General features: G+C 41.6%; 1 protein-coding gene across 3 annotated transcripts in view; it reads left to right on the top strand.

Annotated features, from left to right (window-relative positions):
- The first annotated feature begins 698 nt into the window (after window positions 1-698).
- The window catches only part of DCLK1 (doublecortin like kinase 1), a 247,536-nt gene continuing 225,981 nt past the window's right edge, over window positions 699-22,253 (top strand). For all 3 annotated transcript variants that reach the window (XM_063126961.1, XM_063126962.1, XM_063126965.1), the window contains exons 1-3: window positions 699-1,074; window positions 8,254-8,642; window positions 21,616-21,962. In XM_063126961.1, the coding sequence (XP_062983031.1) occupies window positions 8,267-8,642; window positions 21,616-21,962 (723 nt within the window). In that variant the 5' untranslated portion in view covers window positions 699-1,074; window positions 8,254-8,266. The remainder of the gene's footprint in view (window positions 1,075-8,253; window positions 8,643-21,615; window positions 21,963-22,253) is intronic.

Consider the following 22,253-nt stretch of genomic DNA (forward strand, 5'->3'; position numbering starts at 1 on the left):
GGTGGAGAGGTGTTAGCATTTAATCCAGAGTAAAAGAATTAAACTCGTGGGAACTATGAGCAGCTACTATCTTTCTTCTTGCATTACTCTGGAGCAGTGCTTGTATTCATTAGCATTTATGTATCTGTTTCTATGGTGATGCCAGGATGCAGGCATGCCTGGAAGTCCATGGAATCTTGTATCCCACATGTCAGATTCTGTGGGTGGGTTAGGATTCCCTTATGGTGAAAATAAAGGCATATGTTCACCTACACTCCTTCCCTAATTACTCCTGGTGTTGCAGGGTTAGCCTTAGAAGAAGAAAAGTGCCAAAACAGCCTCTGCAACGTTCTCACGCTACCTCTCAACCAACGCCAGCCATGTTAAGCACACACTCTTCACATGCCCAGATGCACTCTTTTATTATGACTTTGCATGTTCCAGAAAGGGCTGAAACGCAGCGTGAACGGCGACGGCCACCGAGCTGGGAGTGGGTCCATTGTGGGACTTGCTTCCGAGTAGACAGGTACCGGATTGCGCGGAAAGCTTCGTTGCGTCCTGAACTGGAGGAAAGGAGGCGGCGTAGCTGCTCCCCACGGCTCTGCCTCGTTTTCTGGCGCCTTCGCCGGGCTCTCTAAGGGAGGAAGGGAGAACGCGGCGGCGGCTGTGGAGGCACCGCCCTCTGGGTACCGGCAGCGTGCTAGATTCGCCCAGCCTGGTGTGAAGCGCCGCATTTCATGAGGGACGGGCTAATGCAAATCACTCCCCTCAGCGGCAGGAGGAGGAGGAGGAGAAGAAAGGCGAAGCAGTTTGGAGCAGCGCCTCAGCCGCGGCTTTAGCCAGAGCCAGTGGAGGCAGAGGGCCGGGAACAAACGCGCACAACAAAGCCAGCCGAGCCTTCTTTTCTTGGGCGGCCACGATTGCCAAGCTCAGCCGTGGGGGGAGAAGCGAGGAGGGCCGGACAGGGAGGGCTGTGGAGCCGGGCTTTGTCTAGGGAGGACCGGCGGCGGAGGTGGTACCCACCCCCTTTGCAGCAAAGAAGCCAAACTGCCTGCGACTGCGAGGAAAGCACGCGTTGAAATTTCCAAAGCACAGGTAAGCGTTTTGAAGGAAGCCCGGAGCAGGTCAGTTCCTGGCTGGCTTTCCCTCATTCGTAGCAAGCTGAGGCAGTTTGTCTCCCTTCCTCTCCGCTCCCCAGCCGTATGTTTGTAACGCAAAAGACTCTAGGTGTGAAAAGCGTGCGTGTTTCTCTTACCTGCCCACCACCACCACCACCATTGTTTCAGGGATGCGCGTCTTGGAAAGATACGGTCTGTTTAGGGGTGGGGGCTGCTCTGGGAATCTTTATTTATTTATTTATTTTCCTTCCCCGCCTCTCCCAATGTGTAGCTGATGCTCTGTAATTTTTTTGCACCATTTTGGGCTGCTGAGCTTAAAAGCAGAGACGGGGGAGGAGGAGGTTCCCTCTCTGACTAGGAGGAGAGCAGGTTCCTGTCATTGTGTTGAAGACTCCTGAGGGGAGCGAATCCAGCATCTTTTAAATTTATTTATTTATTTATTTATTTATTTAAAAATAATAAATCTGCTGCTCCTTTTGGCTCCCTCCCCCCGTACCGGCCCTCATTTGGCAAACAGACCTTATGTGTTAGGGGGCATTCTGTATTCTCAGCAGAAATTAAATTAAAATCCTGGGGGGGTTGTGTGTGTGCTCTTGCATTTGAGTCATGCTGGAGGAGACCATTATTTTATGCATTGATAGCTGCAGCGTTTTTTCAAAACGTACAGGCAGTGACCGGGGAAACGTGACCCATCTGCTATCAGGGGAGCAGATGGTGACACCTCTCTTTAAAAAGATAAAAAGGAGAAAGATGGCAAGAATGATTCTCTTCCTCCTCCGCTACTTGGTCATGAAGCCCATTATCATCTATGTATGTAGGGTGGTCCACGTGGCTTATTATTCTATATTTAAAACGGTTGCGCCACATTTTAAAGGATGTCTTTTTTAAAAAAAAAAAATCACCATTATATAACTGAAGACAAGTTCTTCCCCCCCTCTAATGACTTGCTAAAATGAGCCTATTGTTCAGCCTTCTCTGAATGATTTGTTATTGATTTGTGGTACACATTTGGGTCTACATTTGATTGCTTTGTGAAATTACCCACCCGCATTTGCTGTATGTGTAATGTGGCCGTAATAGATGCATGTGGTGTGAACTGTGGGGCATGAAGGTCTTAGCAGGGCGTGTTCTGTTACACAGTAACCTGTGATCAGAGCCTCTGAATTGATTTATTGCCTACAAATTTTAATTGTTAATGTTGTCACCCTTAAACCATTTGCTCTAGACTCAATTTATTGGATCTGATGGATCTTCTCTGGATTAAGTGTTTTGAGGGCTGTGGCCTGTTGCCCATATTGGGAATGACAAGTCCACATTGTTGGTAGAACGGAATCTTGTTTCTGTTTTAAGGGCACCTTTACTAATCATGTTATTTGTGTTGGGAGAAGGTGATCTCTCCTAATATTTCTTCCATGGCAATTTTTGTAAATCTCTGATTAGACCTGAATTTTAATCCCTTGCTGTTTTCTGCTAGTTTTCTCACTTGCTTTATACAAGGCAATCATACATATACTTCCAGATGCAGGCCTATTGTTTAGCCTTACAGTTATTATTCTAGGATGGTGTCAGGTTGTTTTATGTAATCTGTTCCTTAGATTTAGGAACCAGTTTGCTTTGAAAATCCTAGTGTTTGATTTTGGGCCTGAACTGGCCCTCTAGCATCTGATCAAATGCCATGTCATAGCTATTGCAATACATCACCATAATATTTGAATAGATAGGACCTTGGACTTGTAGCTTTTTCTTTCTTTCTTTCTAAGGCAAATGTGTTCCATGACATGCAAATTCTAAAGTAGATTGTCTCCATATGCTGGTGAGTGTTAGCTCATTGCCTAATTCAGAGATAATGGAATATTCATCCTAAGCAGATATGAACTGGAAGCTGTAAGAAGGCTAGAATAAGAGCCCTCCTAAATAGCCTGTTTCTCTTATACAAAGGGTATAAGAGCTCATAAGCACACATTTTAAGGACTGGTATAAGATGGGGTGGTGTGCCATGGCTTTAAATGGCTTTTGAAAGGCTTTAGGCCAGGGGTGCAGAACATCTTTCAGACTGACAGCTGAATTCCACTTCAGAGAAACTCTCTTACTGGGAGTGGGGGGTGGACATTCCAGTAGTGGGTGGGGCCAAAGGTGAAATGGGTACCAGCACTTATTACTTTAAAGTAACTAAGCCTTATGACAGACATTTTAACCTGGCAGAAAACCCCACAAAAGCCAGAAAAATACCAGATAATCAGTGGCAAGGCAAAGATACCATGGGCTTGCAAATTTGTATCCCTACTTTAGAGAAATTCATAGAGGATATGTCTACCAGTAGTTAGCTGTAATAGCTAACTGAGATCCCCATGTTCAGACCCATTAGCTACCATTAATGCTACACTAGAGCCCTCCACACCGTTTTTGCAGGAAGGGGGTTCTGCACATTGAACAGGTAGCGAGGCTGTGCAGTAGAGGCTGGTGGCTTTGATTTCAGTGGGGCAGTGAATCCACTCTGGGTTTCAGTCAGAACTTTAAAAGAGCTGTCCAAGGTGCTCCACACTTTGGACAACTTCCTTAGAGTTCTGACTTGTTCTGGCTGAACCCTGGAGCAGATTTGCTGCCCCACTGACATTGCAGTCACCACTTAGGTGGTGTTGCTGACCCCAGCCCATGACGGTCATGCATTGAAAGTGGATGTCTGCAGAGGGGAAGCCTATGTAGATAGACCATCTTCCTCCAGTCTGGTGCCCTACAGGTGCATTGGGCTATAATTCCCAACATCTTGTAATCCAACACATCTGAAGAGTTCCAGGTTGGAGAAAGCTGGTGTAGACTTTACAAGTGCAGGTTTCTCTGCTGCAGGCATCTGTGCTCACTGTGTGAATATTTGGGGTGGGACTAGCTGTATGGCCTTGACACCCTCTTTAACATGCGGATCCTCACTCTACATAGATAATGGGTGAAGGGGGCTTAGGTGTGCCACTAGTCTAATCCTGCTCTTACGTTTCTGATTCCATGTATGCTTAAAGTTAAGGATTAGTACATATATACATAGCTTCAAACCTGGGCCCTGGGCACTATTGGTAACTTTTACATGTATAAAAAGGGCCATCATTCAGCACAGGAGGAAGCAGATATTGTTGATAGCAGAGGGACTTTAAAGGAAACAGACCAAGGATCCCAAATGTAATAGTGATTCCCCCTTCTCTCTATCCCAAAAGAATTGTCACCTAAAGATTAGTGGTGTAGCATGCTGGCTTCTGCTGTTTTCTCTTTCTTTTATTGGAAATCAATGCTATAGAGAAACTGCTTTTAAATTAGGTTTGTATATTTCTGCTATAAATATAGTTGCTGGACTTTATTTTTGCAACCTTTTTTTAAAGGTACAAATGTAAGCTACAGCTCTGAACCCAAAGAAATAGTCTTAGTTTTTTGTTTTAAAAGGGGGATTTGTATAGCTGTAAAGATTAGTGCATCACTTGCATGTACTGATGGATATTATCAAAATGTATTTGTTGTATCTTGCAGAAAAGAGCAGCATATAGTAAAGCAGTTGCATTGTTTATCAGAAATGTTTTAAGTTATTACCTATATTAAGAAAGAAAATTGTTCACTTCTGACAATTTTCATCGTTTTTGTTTTCATTACTGTCTTGGGTTTCCTACATTAGCTCATTCATGTTGTGATTCTGAAGCTAACCATGGGCAAGCAGTTTTTACTAATCTGTATTATAATTCTTTCTCAAAGGAAAAACACACACACCCTAATGGCTAATAGTTTGGGAGATTTAAGACTAAAATATTATCTAAGTTATACTCCTTTTACTACAGATACTTTTCTTGTGCTTTATTTGTATCTTCAAATCTAACCTGTATATGTCTACTCAGAAGTAGGCCCCAGCCCCACTGAACCTAGGCCCAATTTATGCATGTAGTAGAATCAAATGCTAAGCTTTTCTGGATAATACCACTTCAGGCTACAGGTGAAGAACTTCATGTTTGAATGGTCTTCCACCCTTACATGTAGAAAGGAGAGAAAAATCAGCTTAGACTCTATCCTGGCATAATATTTTTTGTAGTGGAGGGGTTTTCACACCCCTGGAGTAACACTGAAGTGGTACAGTCCAGCACTGCTTGATACTATTGCATAAAAAACTGAGCCGTTATCCATAGTATGTGTTTTTAGGTTTGTGGCCTTATTAGGGTGGTCACTTATGCATTGCCAAAAAGAAGGAATTGCATAACCCAAAAAGATGAGACAAATCTGCATAACATTTGTGTGTGTGTGTAGGTGCAAACTTAAAAATAACAAGTATAATTTAAATATAATACAATATGTGTCACCATAGTGTAGAAGACTGACCTGGTCGTACTTCAGTGACTTTATACCAGACTTAGACTGGACAGTCCATCAAATGGAGGGCTGGTCTCTGTAAAGTACGGCACATGGCCACCCTAAGTATTATTTTATTAATCTTGCTGTACTATGATAAAAATAGGCAGTTGTAGCCCTGCCCTGCAGGTCATACTTGCCTTGCAAAGGCTTTCCCCAGGGTATTTACATACCTGTGGGGAAGGGCTATAGCTCTGTGGTTGAATACCTGCTTTGCATGCAAAATGCCCCAGGTAGTATACACCAGTTGCTAGGGAACATGGATGGGAGGGTGCTGTTGCACCTGTGTCTTGCTTGTGGGTCCCTGTTTGACAGCTGGTTGGCCACTGTGTGAACAGAGTGCTGGACTAGATGGACCCTTGGTCTGATTATGTTCCTATAATAATGGCAGCAAATAGGAATATTGCAAATGGCTGCTCCTACTAAATTGACTATGGGCCAAATGCATCACTGTGGCCTAATCTACACCAAGCAGGATATAGCAGTATGAAAGTGGTCTATAAGAGGCAGGAGCCACACTTCTGCTTTATAGTGGTATTGAAGTGCACTGACAAGTGTTGGGGCCCATTGACACATATCATATACCGCTTTCATACCGAAATATCCTGCTTGGTGTAGATTAGGCCTGTGCTCTTACGCATGCATTCAGTGCTATCATGTGTGCTTTCAGTGGGGATTGTGCAGGAGAATTCTTTCCTCGATTGTGCCCCATCAGACTAACGTCATTTGCATTGAGCAATTATGGGCTTTTAATCTGGAGAGATCCTAGGTGTTGGTGACTCATTGGCAGGTGAGAGCGCCAAGAGACAACTTGATTGTTTGATTCTGGTCAGATCAGGCTTTTCCGGACATTTTTTTTTAAAAAGTCGTTTCCTTTAGTTACATATTCTAATCTTGATCAAGTGGCAGAATCACAATCCCCTCACTATGGCCACATATATATAATGCATTGGATACTCTTGCTTGGAGAGAAGGAAGGAAAATCATTTTAAAAGCAGCAGAGAGATTCTATTTTGAACGAAGAGGGGAGCACACATTTCATTACTGGTGCTGGTTGCTTTTTTATTTTTAAAGGGCTTCATGCATGATCCTGTGTTCCAGTGACAGAGTTCTGGAGTGCTAAACTTCAGTTAATACATGGAAAAAAGAAAATGATGCAGGATGCCACAATAGCAGTGGGAGAGGATTGCTCCTATACTCCTTCACCATCTGGTTTGCCACCTACTGATGCTGTGGTCACTAGCTATTTACTGTTTTACTCTGTACAGCACCATGTACACTGATGGTGCTATATAAATAAATAAATAATAATAATAATAATAATAATAATAATAATAATAGCCTTGAGACCTGGTCCCTTGACACTTGGGCCACCGTAGCACATGTGCTGATTGTAAAAGCATTGAATGCACTAGATTCAGTGGAGGCTGGTGGCTCTGATTTCATTGGGGCTGTGAATTCATTCTGGGTTTTAGTCAGCTTTAAAAGAGCTACCCAAGGTGCTGAGTTTATTTGGGGGGGATATGGTTCAGCACCTTGGATAGCTCCTTTAGAGTTCTGGCTGGTTCTAACTAAAACCTAGAATGGATGGATGGACCCACTGAAATTGGAGCCACCAGCCTTCAGTGATGAGCTTTGTGAAGAGTCACATTTTTCCAGTGACATAGCGCTCTCATGTTTGGGAAAATACGGCCTCACCTTAACAGATCCATTACAAGTCACTGCCGCACAATAGTTAAATATATGTACTGATTATGCTGCAAATTGATTAGCTGGATAGATCCTTAATTAGCTGGATAGGTCCTTGGCTGAGTAATGATGAGAGCAAAGACACTTCATCCTAGAATCATAGAGTTGGGAGGGGCCAACTTGTTGCTCAATGTATGCATTGCAATGCAGGATGCAGTACAGCATCCCTGACAGATGCCCTTTTAGTATTTTGCAGTGGAAGCTGGTGGCTCTGATGTCAGTGAGGCAGAGAATCCCCTCTGGTTTTCAGTCAGAACTCTAAAGGAGCTGTCGAAGGTGCAAAGAGTTCCTTTAGAATTCCTTTAGAGTTCTAGCTTTTTCTGACTGAAACCTGGAGTGGATTCACTGCCCCAGTGACATCAGAGCCACCACCCTCCACTATATTTTTGAGAGTCTTGTTTAGCAAGAATCTCAATTACTGATCTACGTGTGTTATCTAATAGCAGGTAACTTAAGTGGAGACTCTCAGACGAACAGACGTCATTTGTGTGCACTTCTGAGGGAGGAGAAGAGGGATTAATTTTTAGAAACAAGAAAAATGGATTACTAGTCCTTAAACCATAGCTAAAGAAAAAGTGACCCTCCATCATTCTTTCTGTATGAAATCTTATCCTATTTATTTATTACATTTATATCCTGCCCTTTTCATTTTGCAAGGAACTCAAGGTAGCTTGTATGGCCCCTCCTCCTCTCCATGTTGTTCTAGGCTAGGATGAAAACCAGTGGCTGGTCTAAAGCCACCCTGTGAGCTTCACGGCTGAGTGGGGACTAGCCCCAATCCAACACTCTAACCACTACACTACGCTGTCTCTCATTCCAAGTTGGCTGCTTAGCTGTCTCTATTGTCCTACAGGACTACCTATTTCTGGTAAGCGAAAACCCTCTAACATCATTGAAAGAGTTGGATGAATTCTGGTTGGTTGTAGCAGAGCACTCTGTCTTCAGTGTTTAATATGGCAGCTGCATAATTACAACACGTATTGATCAGCTTCTGCTGTGTCTCTCTTCTTTCTCCACCCCCACTTCTTTCCAGATTAACATTCAAGATGTCTTTTGTGAGAGATATGGAGCTGGAACACTTTGATGAGCGTGATAAAGCACAGCGCTACAGCCGAGGGTCACGGGTGAATGGCCTGCCCAGCCCCACCCACAGTGCCCATTGCAGCTTCTACCGAACCCGCACTCTGCAGACCCTCAGCTCTGAGAAGAAAGCCAAGAAAGTCCGTTTCTATCGGAATGGGGATCGATATTTCAAAGGGATTGTATACGCCATCTCTCCTGATCGGTTTAGATCTTTTGAAGCCCTGCTGGCTGATCTGACCCGAACTCTCTCTGATAATGTCAATCTGCCCCAGGGTGTGAGAACGATCTATACTATCGATGGAACAAGGAAGATTACCACCTTAGACCAACTGGTGGAAGGTCAGTATGAAGTGAGACATGTGGGACCTGAGGCAAAAGGTTGCAGGATGGGCTGGCCTTCTTCACTGTTCTGGTCAGCCAGCCATGTCCTCTTTCATGATACTCCATTCCATTCCTCCTCTCACCTGATTTTAATACCCCCAAACCCACCCACCCCATCTGTCAGAATACCATGTACTGAGCATTCTTAGTCCTCAATGGCTGATTTTTGGGTCTTAGTGTTTGCAGAAGTACAAAGAATCTATAGAAACAAAGCTTTGGAGTTCCCATAAACCTGTTGATACCTTCCTCTCGTGGTTGGGTGGTTAGTTTTGGCTCCATAAGCAGCGGCACTCATGCCTGAACATCAGAAATAGAGGAAAGGCTAAGGATCCTGCATCTACTGTTTCTCTACCCTTCTGGTGTGCATGTATGTATTTCCACTTATATTTTTCCAATTTGTCAGTATATGAATCAATGTACGTAGTGCTCCTCAGCACAAGCAAAAAAAACTGCTGACTAAAAAAGGTTGCAATTTAAAAGATTGACATTGGGGAAAGTATAATGGAAGGCAAGATTAACAAGGGATACTACTGACAAATGCAGTTCGTTAGTAGTATTTCATATGTATATAGTGCTGTTGCACAAACTTAGGCTACTGTACTAAGTGAATTAAAGGGGTGGTTGTTCATACCATGTTTATGCTGCTCCTTCACAAGAGGTTCTCTGGGTGGCTCTAAGTATCTTCATGAAGAATCTTCCTTGAATGGAAGTGTCATAGCTCAGCATGGTTTGGTGATTTTTCTTTTCAACAGGAATGCTCATAATAATAATAATAATAATAATAATAATAATAATAATAATAATAATAATAATAATTTATTACCCACCTCTCCATTTTGATGGAGGCGGGTAACAACAGTAAATATAAAATACATAAAACTGAATTAAAAACATAATATACATTGTTAAAACATCCTAAAAACATTCTTGAAAACAGTTTTGTATTCTGTTATCTTCATATAAGATCAGATGAATTTTCATTCTATAATGAATTCATCTGTTGGAGCACTAAGAAATTACTGTACTCTTTCTTCCCTTCTCTATTCCTAAATGGTCATCCATAAAGTCATCTGGAATTGCAGAGGTGGCTAAGCCAGTTTAGTCTGTTTATTTACATGTATTAAATAAAAATAAATAAATGCCAGTATCTAACTTTTGAGCTTGGACTTTGGATGTATGGGAGTTTCCAGATGTACCTTTTAATTCTCGGTAAGGGTTTTTTTGCACTTGATGAAGAAAATCTCCCAGGCCCGTCTTCTCATCTCTGGAAGTAAAAATACAATAATAAATTAAATTATTAACACTTTAATGATACCCAAACTCTGTTGCTCGAGGTGGCCATTTCACTCTACCTAATGGCAGGGCCTGCCCTGTGTGGAGCTAATGGAGTGGCAAATACATATTAATCACTGCTGATTTGGGGCTATGGATGCTGTGCATTGCATGCAGATCTTGATAGTTTAGGTTAGCAATGACCGGTGTGGGGGTAGTATAGTTTGTGTGGATTGTAAATTCTGGTGTACTGGTTGAGCTGAATGCTGATCACCCATTCTTGATTTTATCTTGAAAATAGCCTTTTATTCCACTGAATATGGTGCAACTTGCATCTGAGTAGACATTTGTAGGATTTGCACTACTTGTATGCTTTGCAGCATCCTTAATGGGTACTTAAATTTCAAGTTTAGCAATAGTTGGGCCAGGTATATATTATCTTAAAGAATTACTCAAATAATAACTTCAGTTGTCACGTATTCTTCTTAAGGTGAGAGAGCATCCTTTTACAGATCTGTGATAGCAGAGAACTTTCCAGTGTTGTTTCTATGAATTTATTTGTAAATCTTACTATATGGTTTTCATCTAGTTCTTTTAATGCCCTGTCTCAGTTTACCTTTGCCTTTCCCAAGCTTTTTTAAAGATCCCTTTATCTCCTTTTCTGTTGCTTAATGGATATATATGTCACCCTTCAGTAGGTATTTCCAGAGCAATTATATTTCTTAAACAGGTACACAAACTTCCCAATGATTTAGGGCACAATCCTATGCATGTTTAGACAGAAAAAGGCTTAAAACTCCTAGCATGCTCCAGTCAGCCATGACAGCACTGACCTCCTTTTCTTCTATACTTCCTTTGGTGTAGTGCATCCTTAGCCATTGGCACAGCTGCTCCAACATTCTGTATGCTTTGGCTGATTTACCAATAAGACTGGCTTGGGAGCAAGGATAGGATTGCATCTGACCACTGCTTCTTTGGGGATTTGAAGTGGACTCCCTTCCCTGATGCTGTTGCAATGTTGAACTGCAGAAGGATTTGACCTGAGTGTCATTATCTTTCTCTGGTACTGTTTGCTATGAGTCTATGTCCTGCTTAATATTGAATCAGGTTATTTTTCTGTCTGACCCGCTGTTTCCTTTCCTGACTGTCGGTGACTCTCCAAGGGTTTGGGCAGTGGCTTTATTGAGTTCTGCTGCATGAGATTCCTTTTATCTGGAAAAGGACGGGAGCTTATGCATGCAAAGTGTGAGTTCTACCACTAAGCTATTGGCCCTTATCAGTACACACACATTTTAATTCTTAGCTCAGGATAAATTGCATAAATAGTTTTGAAATGTCTGATTCTAGAAGTTTGGAATATATCCTGGCTAGGGATGGAAAAGCATGAGAGGAGAAGGGAGAATGGAAGCCATGAAGGAAGGTTTGAAATTGGTTCAATATACATAACTTATTCTTTATGCCCCACTCTTCCTTCATAAAGCTCCAAACACCTTGCATGTGGTTCCCAGACAGTCTTCCAGCCAGCCAGAATTCAGGACTACACCATCTTGGCTTTGGTAGGAGAACGGCATCCTATCATCCTCTGATAGCTTGTATAAAGTCTTTAGCAGATACTGCGTTCGTTCTTTGTGAACGCTGCATGAGGATTAGAAACTTGCTTAGAAGTGAACGTTCTTAGGGAGTTTCATTCTGCGTCAGTATCAAGACACTGACCAGATTCACACATTAAGACAAGCCACCATGGGTTAGTTTATCCACAGGGCTTGTTGTTGCGTACTGGCCAACATTTTTAAAATGCAAGCCACTGTGTGTGGGAGGGCATGGTGGGAAGGTTCTGTCATGCAAACCTGGCCAGTGTGGGTTGTTGGCATGGTTAACAAAACACCCACAACCCTAAAACAGCAGATAAATTAACCTATTGTGGCTTGCCATGATATGCAAACAGCCCAAGATTTTAACTTTGTTCTAAAATGCACGGTGATACCTCTCCTGTGGATCACTAATGCTAAGATGTTACTTGATTAGCCTTTGGCTTCTCTCTTCTTGTGTGGGTCAACTTTCTAAGATACATTTTATTGCATGTATGCTGGCACTGTGTACAGTGCTTTATTTGTAGGGGCAAAATATGCTAGTTGCCATCAAGTAGCAAAACATCGAGGTGTCTGGGACCAGCAGCTGACAGTATATTGGAAAACATCTTCATATGCTTCCCAGGGCACACCTAGCTCAATGCTGTAGCAGAAGGGGTGGGTGCAAAGTCTTGAACAAAGAAAGATCGCCTGCCACTTTCTTACTTTCTTCAAGAGAGAGAGGTGCTTTGTTGGTAACTGCACTTCAGTTATAGTTAAAACAGCTCCGGGGTGGGGGGGAGCACTGGGTGGGGGATAGTTGCATTAGAACTATAACAAACCCATGAAATGCTCTTTGGCTACTCCTGGCTGTCACAGGAGAGGGAAAGCACAGATAACCAACCCAGAGTAATGAACAACATTGAACATGCTGAAGAACAAAGGATGAGATTTGGAAACGTGAGATTCCGAGACACCAGGGAAGAAGCTACAGTTTGCCTGTGTACAGTAACCAGTGTAGCAGAGGCTGCATATCAAAAAGAAAAATGACTTGGCCTGGCTTGCCTAAAAACTTCCTTAAGGAAGGTTTTAAAAAGTGAAATAGAGTTTCTCCTCAAGCACAAACTGTGTCATCAGGAAAGCCATTCATCTGCTGTCTTCAAAGATTCTGCTTTCTTGGTCCTTTCCCTCATGCAAATGAGACTGCTGGCTCCAAACAGTTGCTTCACACATTTGATAGATTATTTGTCCTTAAAGAGTTGCATTCAATGGTTTGAATTCAACTTAAGTTCCATTCATTACAATGGATCTATTTTAAGTAGGACTAACATTGGATACAACCTAAAGTCACAAAAGACTGAGAACTTGAAATTGGTAGTGATGTTATCTCCAATGGGGAGCCCATGGTTACAATTTCTATTACAAAATAGTGCCCCATAGGATAAAATCAGCTTTAATAATAATAATAAAAATACTATGTTAAGGTACTGTAGGGCACATCTTGTGCTAGACCTTCCCCGTGACCTGACCTAACAAATGCTTCCCAAAAGATGCAGTACAAAATATTTAATATTAGAAGATCAGCAGAGTTTCAGTCTTCTAACATTTAGTCGTGCAATTAGATTTAATTTAATCAGAAGTTTTTTTCTTTTTTAAAATTAATTTCTGAACCCTTGCTATTGAATCTTTCCTGTTTTTGTTGACTGGCTGCCAAAACCTTTATAAAAGCTTGTTGTGCAGAGTAAAGAAGTGAGCGTAACAGGGTATGATAATCAAATTAGAATATAATTGTGAAACTGATCAGTGGCAATGCTTGGTCAGTCACCATCTTGAAGAGTAGGAATGCAATAAACAACCCAGCTCTGAAAACATACATATTCATAAATTTGCAACTGATCTTGAGAGTTCTATTGCTCTAGACAGAAAATAAATGAAGCTGCATAGTACATTGACCTATCATTGCCCAGTACTGTCAACTCTAACCTGCAAGGTCTTATGTAAGGGTAGTTTCCCACCACCACCACTCCCAGCTATCTCTTAACACCCTCTTTTAACAGGATATGTCTGGGACCATGGACATGCAACGCATGGGGCCCACCGTTGAGCTATGCCCCCAAGGTCTGTGTGTCACTTTGCTAAATATACAAGGAGTAACTGGGCCTGCTCAGACAACACACTAAGCCATGGTTAGGCTGCTAACCCTTTTGCAGCAAATGGTTAGTGAGTGTGTTTAAACTGTGTTTATGGGAACTGCCCAGAGAGCTTCGACTATTGGGCAGTATACAAATTAAATAAATATGTAGCAATCATGGTTAAGAATGGTCCACATGGCACACTAAGGTGAGGTTCACATGACATGCTAAGCCATAATGTTTAGCTCAAAATACTGAATCACCATGGCTTAGTGTGTCGTCTGAACAGGGCCATTGTCTTATTTTGCAATCTTATACATGTCTACACAGAAGTAAGTCACTTTTAGTTCAATGGGTCTTATTCCCAGGTAAGTGGGTATAAGATAGTAGTCCTAAAGAGTTAACTTTAATGCCACCTATTATCTACTGGGATTTAAAAGGAGCAAGTTTTTCTTAACTGGAAATCCATTTCTGGCCTACCCCAAACAAATGCCTTGTTCTGAGTACAGTTCACAAGCTGGCAATGCATGGTAGTGTCTTTCCCCACCCACTTGTTCAATTTTTTTACTGATGCTGCAAGGTTATTATAGATACAATTAGCTTGCAGCCGTGTGTTGCGTCCAAATAGCCAGAAAAATCATTCTCTGTTGCAGCAAGTATCAATGGACTGAGGGAAGAACCCACCTTTTCCAAAAAGTTAGGCATCCCCCAATGAGTTCAACTCTTCAATGGTCTTTTTGTTGTTTAAAGCAATTTTCCATGCATTTAAACTATATTTGGGGAGAAAAGTAATCGTTGGCAAGGATAATTGCAGATTTTTCTTGGTCCTTGCCAGAACACTTGCAGTACCTCTCTTGCTTTCTCCGTCTCTCATGCATGCACACAAAAACACACCCTCTGTCTCTTCCCACCAGGGTGTGAAACTTCCCAAGGCAGGGTGTGAAACTTGAAGCTGTTTGGGTTGGCCTTCCATGCAAGCCCCCTCTCTGCAGGCTGGGCACTGGTGTTAGTATCATTGGTTGAGAGTATTAGGAGACTTGTCCTCAATGATGTTATGGACACTATCCACCAGATGCCTATGCAGTATCATTCCAGGCAGTATTCCAAACCTAAGCCACAACTTGCTGAATAATACACTACAGGCTTAATGCTGGGGGAAAGTGCTATCTCTGATAACCTATTGTAAACTGCCCAGAGAGCTTTGCCTAATGGGTGGCATAGAAAATTATCATCATCATCATCATCATCATCATCATTATCATCATCATCATCATTATTATTATTATTATTATTCTCTTTTTTTAAACAAAAGGTAATCTGGCTTCTATGCAACAAATGTGAAATAGCTAATCGCTTGTGCCATAAATTGATATTTTTGAGAAGCCGTTACACTGTTCTGACCATGATCATGAGGTCTGTGACATTGTTTGACCTAGTTTACTTCCTAGGTCAAGAGAGGGTCACTACTTGGTCATAGTCAGTCTCTTGCAGTAGACATGTTCCACTTGGTGTTCTTAATTTGATGGGAACTGTTCCTCCTTGCGTGTTCTCTGAGGAAATCTTTTGATTGGCAGAAAATATAATAGATATGAAACAAAGAAGACAAAAAATCTTCTTTAGACAGCAGAAAAGAGTGATGTTCCATTAAATATTGATTAGCAAAGCATTCTAATGGCTGCCACATCATTGCTGCATAAAAAACACAAGAGACTACTCAAATCTTTCTAATGGTGTCCCAGTTCCTTCCAAACTAGAGCTAACCTATTGGACAGCTACTTAGAAATATTGCTGAAAAGGTTTGGACGTGTGTGCTCTTCCATGGTTGGTGAGCATGCTTCAGTGTTACTCCCATAAATGTAATTATTAATTAATGGTTCTCGGGAGATTGTGGTTGCAGGTGTTCAGAGTTATTATTATTATTTTTAACCCAGACAGATTGGCTGAGCATAGTCGGAAATAATAAGCTGCGTCTCTTGACGACTGCACTCTGTGCTACTGGAAACCTACTATGTATAAAGCCAAAGTCTACAATAAAATACTATTCTCCATACACTGAAGAATTCCAACTTTTATTTTTTAAAAACTTTCAGCACCATCAATATATAATTATGGTAGTTAAATACCCTGAATGATTTGACTGTTTGTAAAAGGATGGAAAAAAATAAGCAACCAATTCTGATGGAAAGTTCTATATAAACTCAAAAGCTCTCATTCTTCTACTTGGGTGGATTTTCAGCTGGTGAATGTATCACATCCATTTGTGCACCTCACATGGGTGAAAGGGTGGATAGAAAGGTAGACAGAAGAAATGTCTACTATGTTATATTTTTATGACTAGTTATATTCATACTTCTTGTACATCATAGTATCAAGAAGCATGAAAGGTGGTTTACATATTCCTTTAATAAATGAAATAAATATGAGCTATTACCATTCTAGTCAAAAGACTTGGGGGAATATTGTATGCTTATATTCTTGCCAGATTTCCTTTATTTATTTACTTTATTGCATTTATCTCCCGCCTTGTTTCCTCCAAGGAACCCAATGCAGTGTACATAATCCTTCTCTCCATTTTATCCTCACAACAACAAACCTGTGAGGTAGATTGGGCTGAGAGTCTGTGACTGGCCCAAAGTTACCCAGTGAGCTGCCATGGCTGAGTGGGGTCTAGAACCCTGGTATCCTGAGTCCCAGTCCAGCACTCTAACCACAGTGCCACACTTGCTCTTCATTGAAATCTTTCTTTGCATCCATCACGGGTTGTAATTTAGATGCTGCATATGGGTTGTAATTTAGATGCTGCGCTCCCTTTCCAGGAAGTGGAGTATAAATGTGCTGCAAAATATGCCACAGGTGCACACACACTTTGTATTTAGGCACAATTCAAGGTGACACTGCTGACCTCCTACAGCTCTGAACAGCTTGGGTCATGCTTACGTTAGGCGAATGCCACCTCTCATAAGAGCACTTAAGGCTGGCAAGGGATGGCCTATAAGAACTATCATCTGTGTGTCCGGTAAAGTAAGGAAGGGTATGCAGCAAGGCATTCTCATGATGGCCCTAAAGCTATGGAGATTCTTACAGAAGGGCTAACTCCAAGTTACACTCAACATTTGGTATGACTTTCAGATATGTTTATTTTAGAGGTGGCTGCTGCTTTGGCAGAGGGAGCCAAGCCAGAATGTATTTATTACATTTCTATACCATCAAATAGCCAAAGCTCTCTGGGCAGTATCCAGTATCAGAGTATGCTTGGACTGTAAGACCCCTCAGTGATTCAGCCATATCTACGCAGACAAGCTGGAGCGTGTTCAGAGGAGGGCAACCAGGATGATCAGGGGTCTGGAAACAAAGCCCTATGAAGAGAGACTGAAAGAACTGGGCATGTTTAGCCTGGAGAAGAGAAGATTGAAGGGAGACATGATAGCACTCTTCAAATACTTAAAAGGTTGTCACACAGAGGAGGGCCAGGATCTCTTCTCGATCCTCCCAGAGTGCAGGACACGGAATAATGGGCTCAAGTTAAAGGAAGCCAGTTTCCAGCTGGACATCAGGAAAAACTTCCTGACTGTTAGAGCAGTGCGACAATGGAATCAGTTACCTAGGGAGGTTGTGGGCTCTCCCACACGAGAGGCCTTCAAGAGGCAGCTGGACAAGCATCTGTCAGGGATGCTTTAAGGTGGATTCCTGCATTGAGCAGGGGGTTGGACTCGATGGCCTTGTAGGCCCCTTCCAACTCTGCTATTCTATGATTCTATGTACCTAACAGAGATAATCTGTCCATTTAAAATATATCCACTTCCCTTTTCTAGTGGCTCCTGAATACTGCTGTCTGGTGCTTGAACAATACGAATTAGGTTGAATGTGAAAAGTAAATCTGGCTTTCAAGAGATTTTGTGAATCATTAAAAAGCATATGTTTGGCCATATCATTTGACAGTGTGGCCAGTAACAGAGTTTTCAAGTTCTTAAAATATTGCGGGGCAAGGTGGGTTGCCTCTCCACTGCACAGTTGTACACTGACAATTTGATCGCTTTATTATTTATTATATTTCTGTGCTGCCCAATAGATGAAGCACTCTGGGTGTTTCCCAGCAATTAAAACCATAAAATACAACATGATAAAAAGCAATCTAAAATTTTATAACTATAGAATAAAATAGAAAACCAAAATAAAATAGCTTTAGTCATAATTGCATTATTTAAAGAAGTTTTTATTTATTTATTACATTTATTTCCCACCTTTTTTCCTTTTGCAAGGAACCCAAGGCAGCTTACATGATCCTCCTCTCCATTTTATCCTCACAACCACCATGTGGGGTAGGTTAGGCTGAGAGCCAGTGGCTGGCCCAAAGTCACCCAGTGAGCTTCATGGCTGAGTAGGGGACTAGAACCTGGATCTCCTGAGTCTCAGTACAACACTCTAACCACCATATCACACTGGCTCTTTTAAAAAAGAATCTCTCTCTCATATATATATATATATATATATATATATATATATATATATATATTCTCTCTCTCTCTCTCTCTCTCTCTCTCTCTCTCTCTCTCTCTTTAAAATTAATGAAATTGGTGGATGAAGCATTTTTATACAAAGAAGGGAGCACTTACATGGGTTTTGACCTTGTGACAATTGAACTGCTGGTGCTAAAAATATTGGATGGAGATGTAGATAAAAGAGAATCTGTCCTGTTTGATCATTTTTAGATCATTTGCTGCAGTTCATCACATGGCCTTTATGTTGAACAAGGCTGCTATCAGAGTAAACTGATTGCCTTCCATAAATAGAGCTGTTAATAGAAACTTATCATCAGGTCTGTATTGGGACTAAAACTTTCCCCTTAAAGTTTTCTTTCTGTCCTATGTTAATTAAAAAGGTGTGTCCCCTGGTGAGGTTTGTTTTATTTTACTTTTTGCTAGCTTTTCTGTAATAGTTGGAAGAGATACCAGTGGTTCCACTCTTCTCCCTCTAGTTTATTACAAAGTTACAACTCTTTTCCTTACTCTTCTTGGAAGCCTGCTTGTCAATGTTAACAGTTTACATTGACTTTAGGGTGGATTCCTGCATTAAGCAGGGGGTTGGACTCGATGGCCTTGTAGGCCCCTTCCAACTCTGCTATTCTATGATTCTACATGTTCCTATAGCACGTATCCCACTGAATACAATAAACTTCCCAAATACTGATTATCTTTGCATATGCTACTGTATGTACAGTAAATTCTGGTGCCCCTTAGATGTTTTGGATCACCTCTCCCATAATTCCTAACCATTGGCCATGTTGGCTGAGGCTGATGGATGTGGAAGTCCAAAACATGTGAAAGGCACAAGGTTGGGGAAAGCTGGTATGTACTAATTTTTTAAAAAAAAACCACAATGTTTTTATTTCACATTTTTTTAGGCCACCTAAAAGGGCAAAACCCTCTCAAGGCAGCATACAAAATTATATAGTACGTGTGTGTGTGTGTAGAAATAGGCAATTAATATACAATAAAATACTTAAAAAGCACTATCAAGACTACACCAATACAACCTGCAGCCCACAGATTATGGAAAGGCCAGCAGAAACAGTTGGGTCCTTAGAGCTTGAAGACCTCCAAAGAGTGGGCCTGATGGAAGATGGTTCCAGGAGGTGTGGGGCCACCATTGAAAAAGCCCCTCTCTCTTGTCCACACCACCCTAACAGCCCATGGTGCCAGGCAAGTGAGAAGGGTCTCTTTTGACAACCATAAAGTGCAGGCAGGCTGTTACAGGAGAATGCATTTAAGGCTTTAAAGGTTAAAAAAAGCAGTTTAATTGGGCTTGGAAACACACTGGCAACTAATGCAGTTGGTGCAGTATTGGTGTTATAGGATCAGATCACCCAGCTTCCACCTACATACAGGCAAGTGCAATCTGCATCAGCTGATGTTTCTGAACTGTCTTCAAAGGCAGCCCCCATGTAGAGTGCATTACAGTAGTCAAGTCTGGATATCACCAGAGCATGAATGACTGAGACAAGACCCTCCCTTTACAATTTACGTTTATTTATTTATTTTATTCTATATATTATACTGCCCATCAGCCAAAGCTCTCTGGGCAGTCCATAATTAAAAACCATAAAATATAACAAGTATAAATTTAAAACAAAGTTTAAAAGGCAATATAAAAACCAGCTACATTAAAATCCAGGGAAAGCCTGTGTAAAAAAAGGTATGTCTTCAGGAGGCATTTAAAAGATGTTACATTTTCTCCCTCCCGAACCGGACAAGGGAGGGTTTTCTGGAGGGTAAGTGCCGCTATAGAGAAGGTCTGTCACCGAGGTTCTTTATGGCGGCATTCTGGTCATTTCAGAATGGCCAATAGGACCTCCTCTGAGGATTTTTGTGAACCGCCCAGAGAGCTCCAGCTATTGGGCGGTATAGAAATGTAATAAATAAATAAATAAATAAATAAATAAATAAAAAAAAGTTGTTGTCCGGGTGTATATAAGGGAAGGAGGTCTGCTAGGTATCCTGGTGCCAAGTTGTTTAGGGCTTTGTGGGATAACAGCATAACCTTGTATGTGGCTCGGTAACTAACAGGCAGCCAGTGCACTTCTTTTAATAAAGGTTATATATGAGCAGAGCTAGGTGTCCCCATGAGTACCCTAGCTGCTGCGTTCTGCACTAGCTGACACTTCCGAACTGTACACGTGTGTAGCCCCACATAGAGTGTGCTACAGTAGTCTAGTCATGAGGTTACCAGTGCATCAATGACTGTGGCAAGGCTATCCCTATCTAGGAACGGGCATAGTTGGCGTACGAGTCAAAGTTGGTAATAGGCGCTCCAGGCCACCGAAGTCACTTGTGCCTCCACTGACAAAGATGGATCCAGTAGCACCCCTAAACTATGAACCTGCTCCTTCGGAGGGAGTGCCACCACATCCAGAACAGGCAAACACCCCAATTCCCAGACCTGGGAACCACCAACCCACAAGGCCTCTGTCTTATCAGGATACAGCTTCAGTTTGTTGGCCCTCATCCAAGCCATAACTGTGTCCAGGCACTGGTTCAGAACGTGCATGGCCTCTCCTGATTCAGATGTTACAGAGAAATACAGCTGGATGTCATCAGCATACTAGTGACACCTTGCCCCAAATCTCCTGATGACTGCTCCCAACGGCTTCATATAAATATTAAATAACATTAGGGAAAAGATGGTGCCCTGAGGCACACAGTTCAACTACCATGGGGCAGAAGTACATTCCCCCAATGGTATTTTCTGGAACTGATACCGCAAGTATGAGCTGAACCACTGTAAAACAGTGCTGCCAACCCCCAACTCATGGAGGCATTTCAGGAGAATACCATGGTCAACAGTATCAAAAGCCGCTGAGAGATCAAGGAGTAGTAACAGGGTCACATTTTACCATTTACTGTGGATCTATTTGCTCTCATAACTATACTAATTAGGGTCTTTATTCAAATTTAATATTTGTTTTTCATTCTTGGTTTAGAGTTTTTGAAACATTTATATTTTAAAAAAGTTTTATGTCATCATCATCATCATCATCATCAATATCCAAAGTAACTAAATTATTGCTTGTTAGGAAACCATGTATTAATACAGGATGTATACTATGTATAGCTATCCCAAGACCACATACAGAATCTATAAAGAGGTTTCAAGAGTTGTTTCCCAGACTACACCCTCCTCTCCCTGCTATAATAGGATTCCATGAATTGAAATAAATATTTATGGATGCACCTTCATTTTCTTTTTTAAAACATCTAGGAAAATGCAACTACATTTCTTGACATTTTTTTTTAAGGACAGACACCCGAGACATAGGAAGTAGTAATATGCTTGCAACATCATATTGGGATGTCATAAGCAAAACTGAAGAGAGCTTGTAGGACTAGTGACATAAGTGGTAGAAATAGGAGGTAACTCACTGAAATTATTTAAGCTGATGATTTCAAACTTCTTTTTTCTTAGGAGAGAGCTATGTATGTGGTTCGATAGAGCCCTTCAAGAAGCTGGAGTACACAAAGAATGTAAATCCTAATTGGTCGGTGAATGTTAAAACCACCTCGGCTTCCCGCACAGTGGCCTCTCTTGGCGCGGCCAAAGGAGGCCCTTCAGATTCAAAGGAGAACAAGGATTTCATTAGGCCTAAACTGGTCACCATCATCAGGAGTGGTGTAAAGCCACGTAAAGCAGTCCGGATTCTGCTCAACAAGAAGACGGCACATTCATTTGAGCAGGTTCTCACTGATATTACTGATGCCATCAAGCTGGATTCGGGAGTAGTTAAGCGCCTGTACACACTGGATGGGAAACAGGTAATATGATGATTTAAACAGCCTTATACTGAATTATACAAAGGTTTGGATTCTGTGGCTGTTTTGATGCAAGCTACTGTTTCCCTGCCCAAATATCTTGTAATCATGTGATGTTGATGTAGTTTAATGAAATATAATAATAAGAATAGAGCCATGACTGTTGAGGAAAAGTTTCAAAGGAAGAAACTTCTCCAGACGGATTCCAATTCAGAAGCTTTATTCCAGATACTACATGTGTAGGAAGGAGACACAGCCCCCAGTTGCCTGGAGACTGAGCTTTCTGACTTGCTT

The sequence above is a fragment of the Elgaria multicarinata genome, chromosome 5 (genome assembly GCF_023053635.1).
Source record: "Elgaria multicarinata webbii isolate HBS135686 ecotype San Diego chromosome 5, rElgMul1.1.pri, whole genome shotgun sequence".
NCBI classification, from domain to species: Eukaryota; Metazoa; Chordata; class Lepidosauria; order Squamata; family Anguidae; genus Elgaria; species Elgaria multicarinata.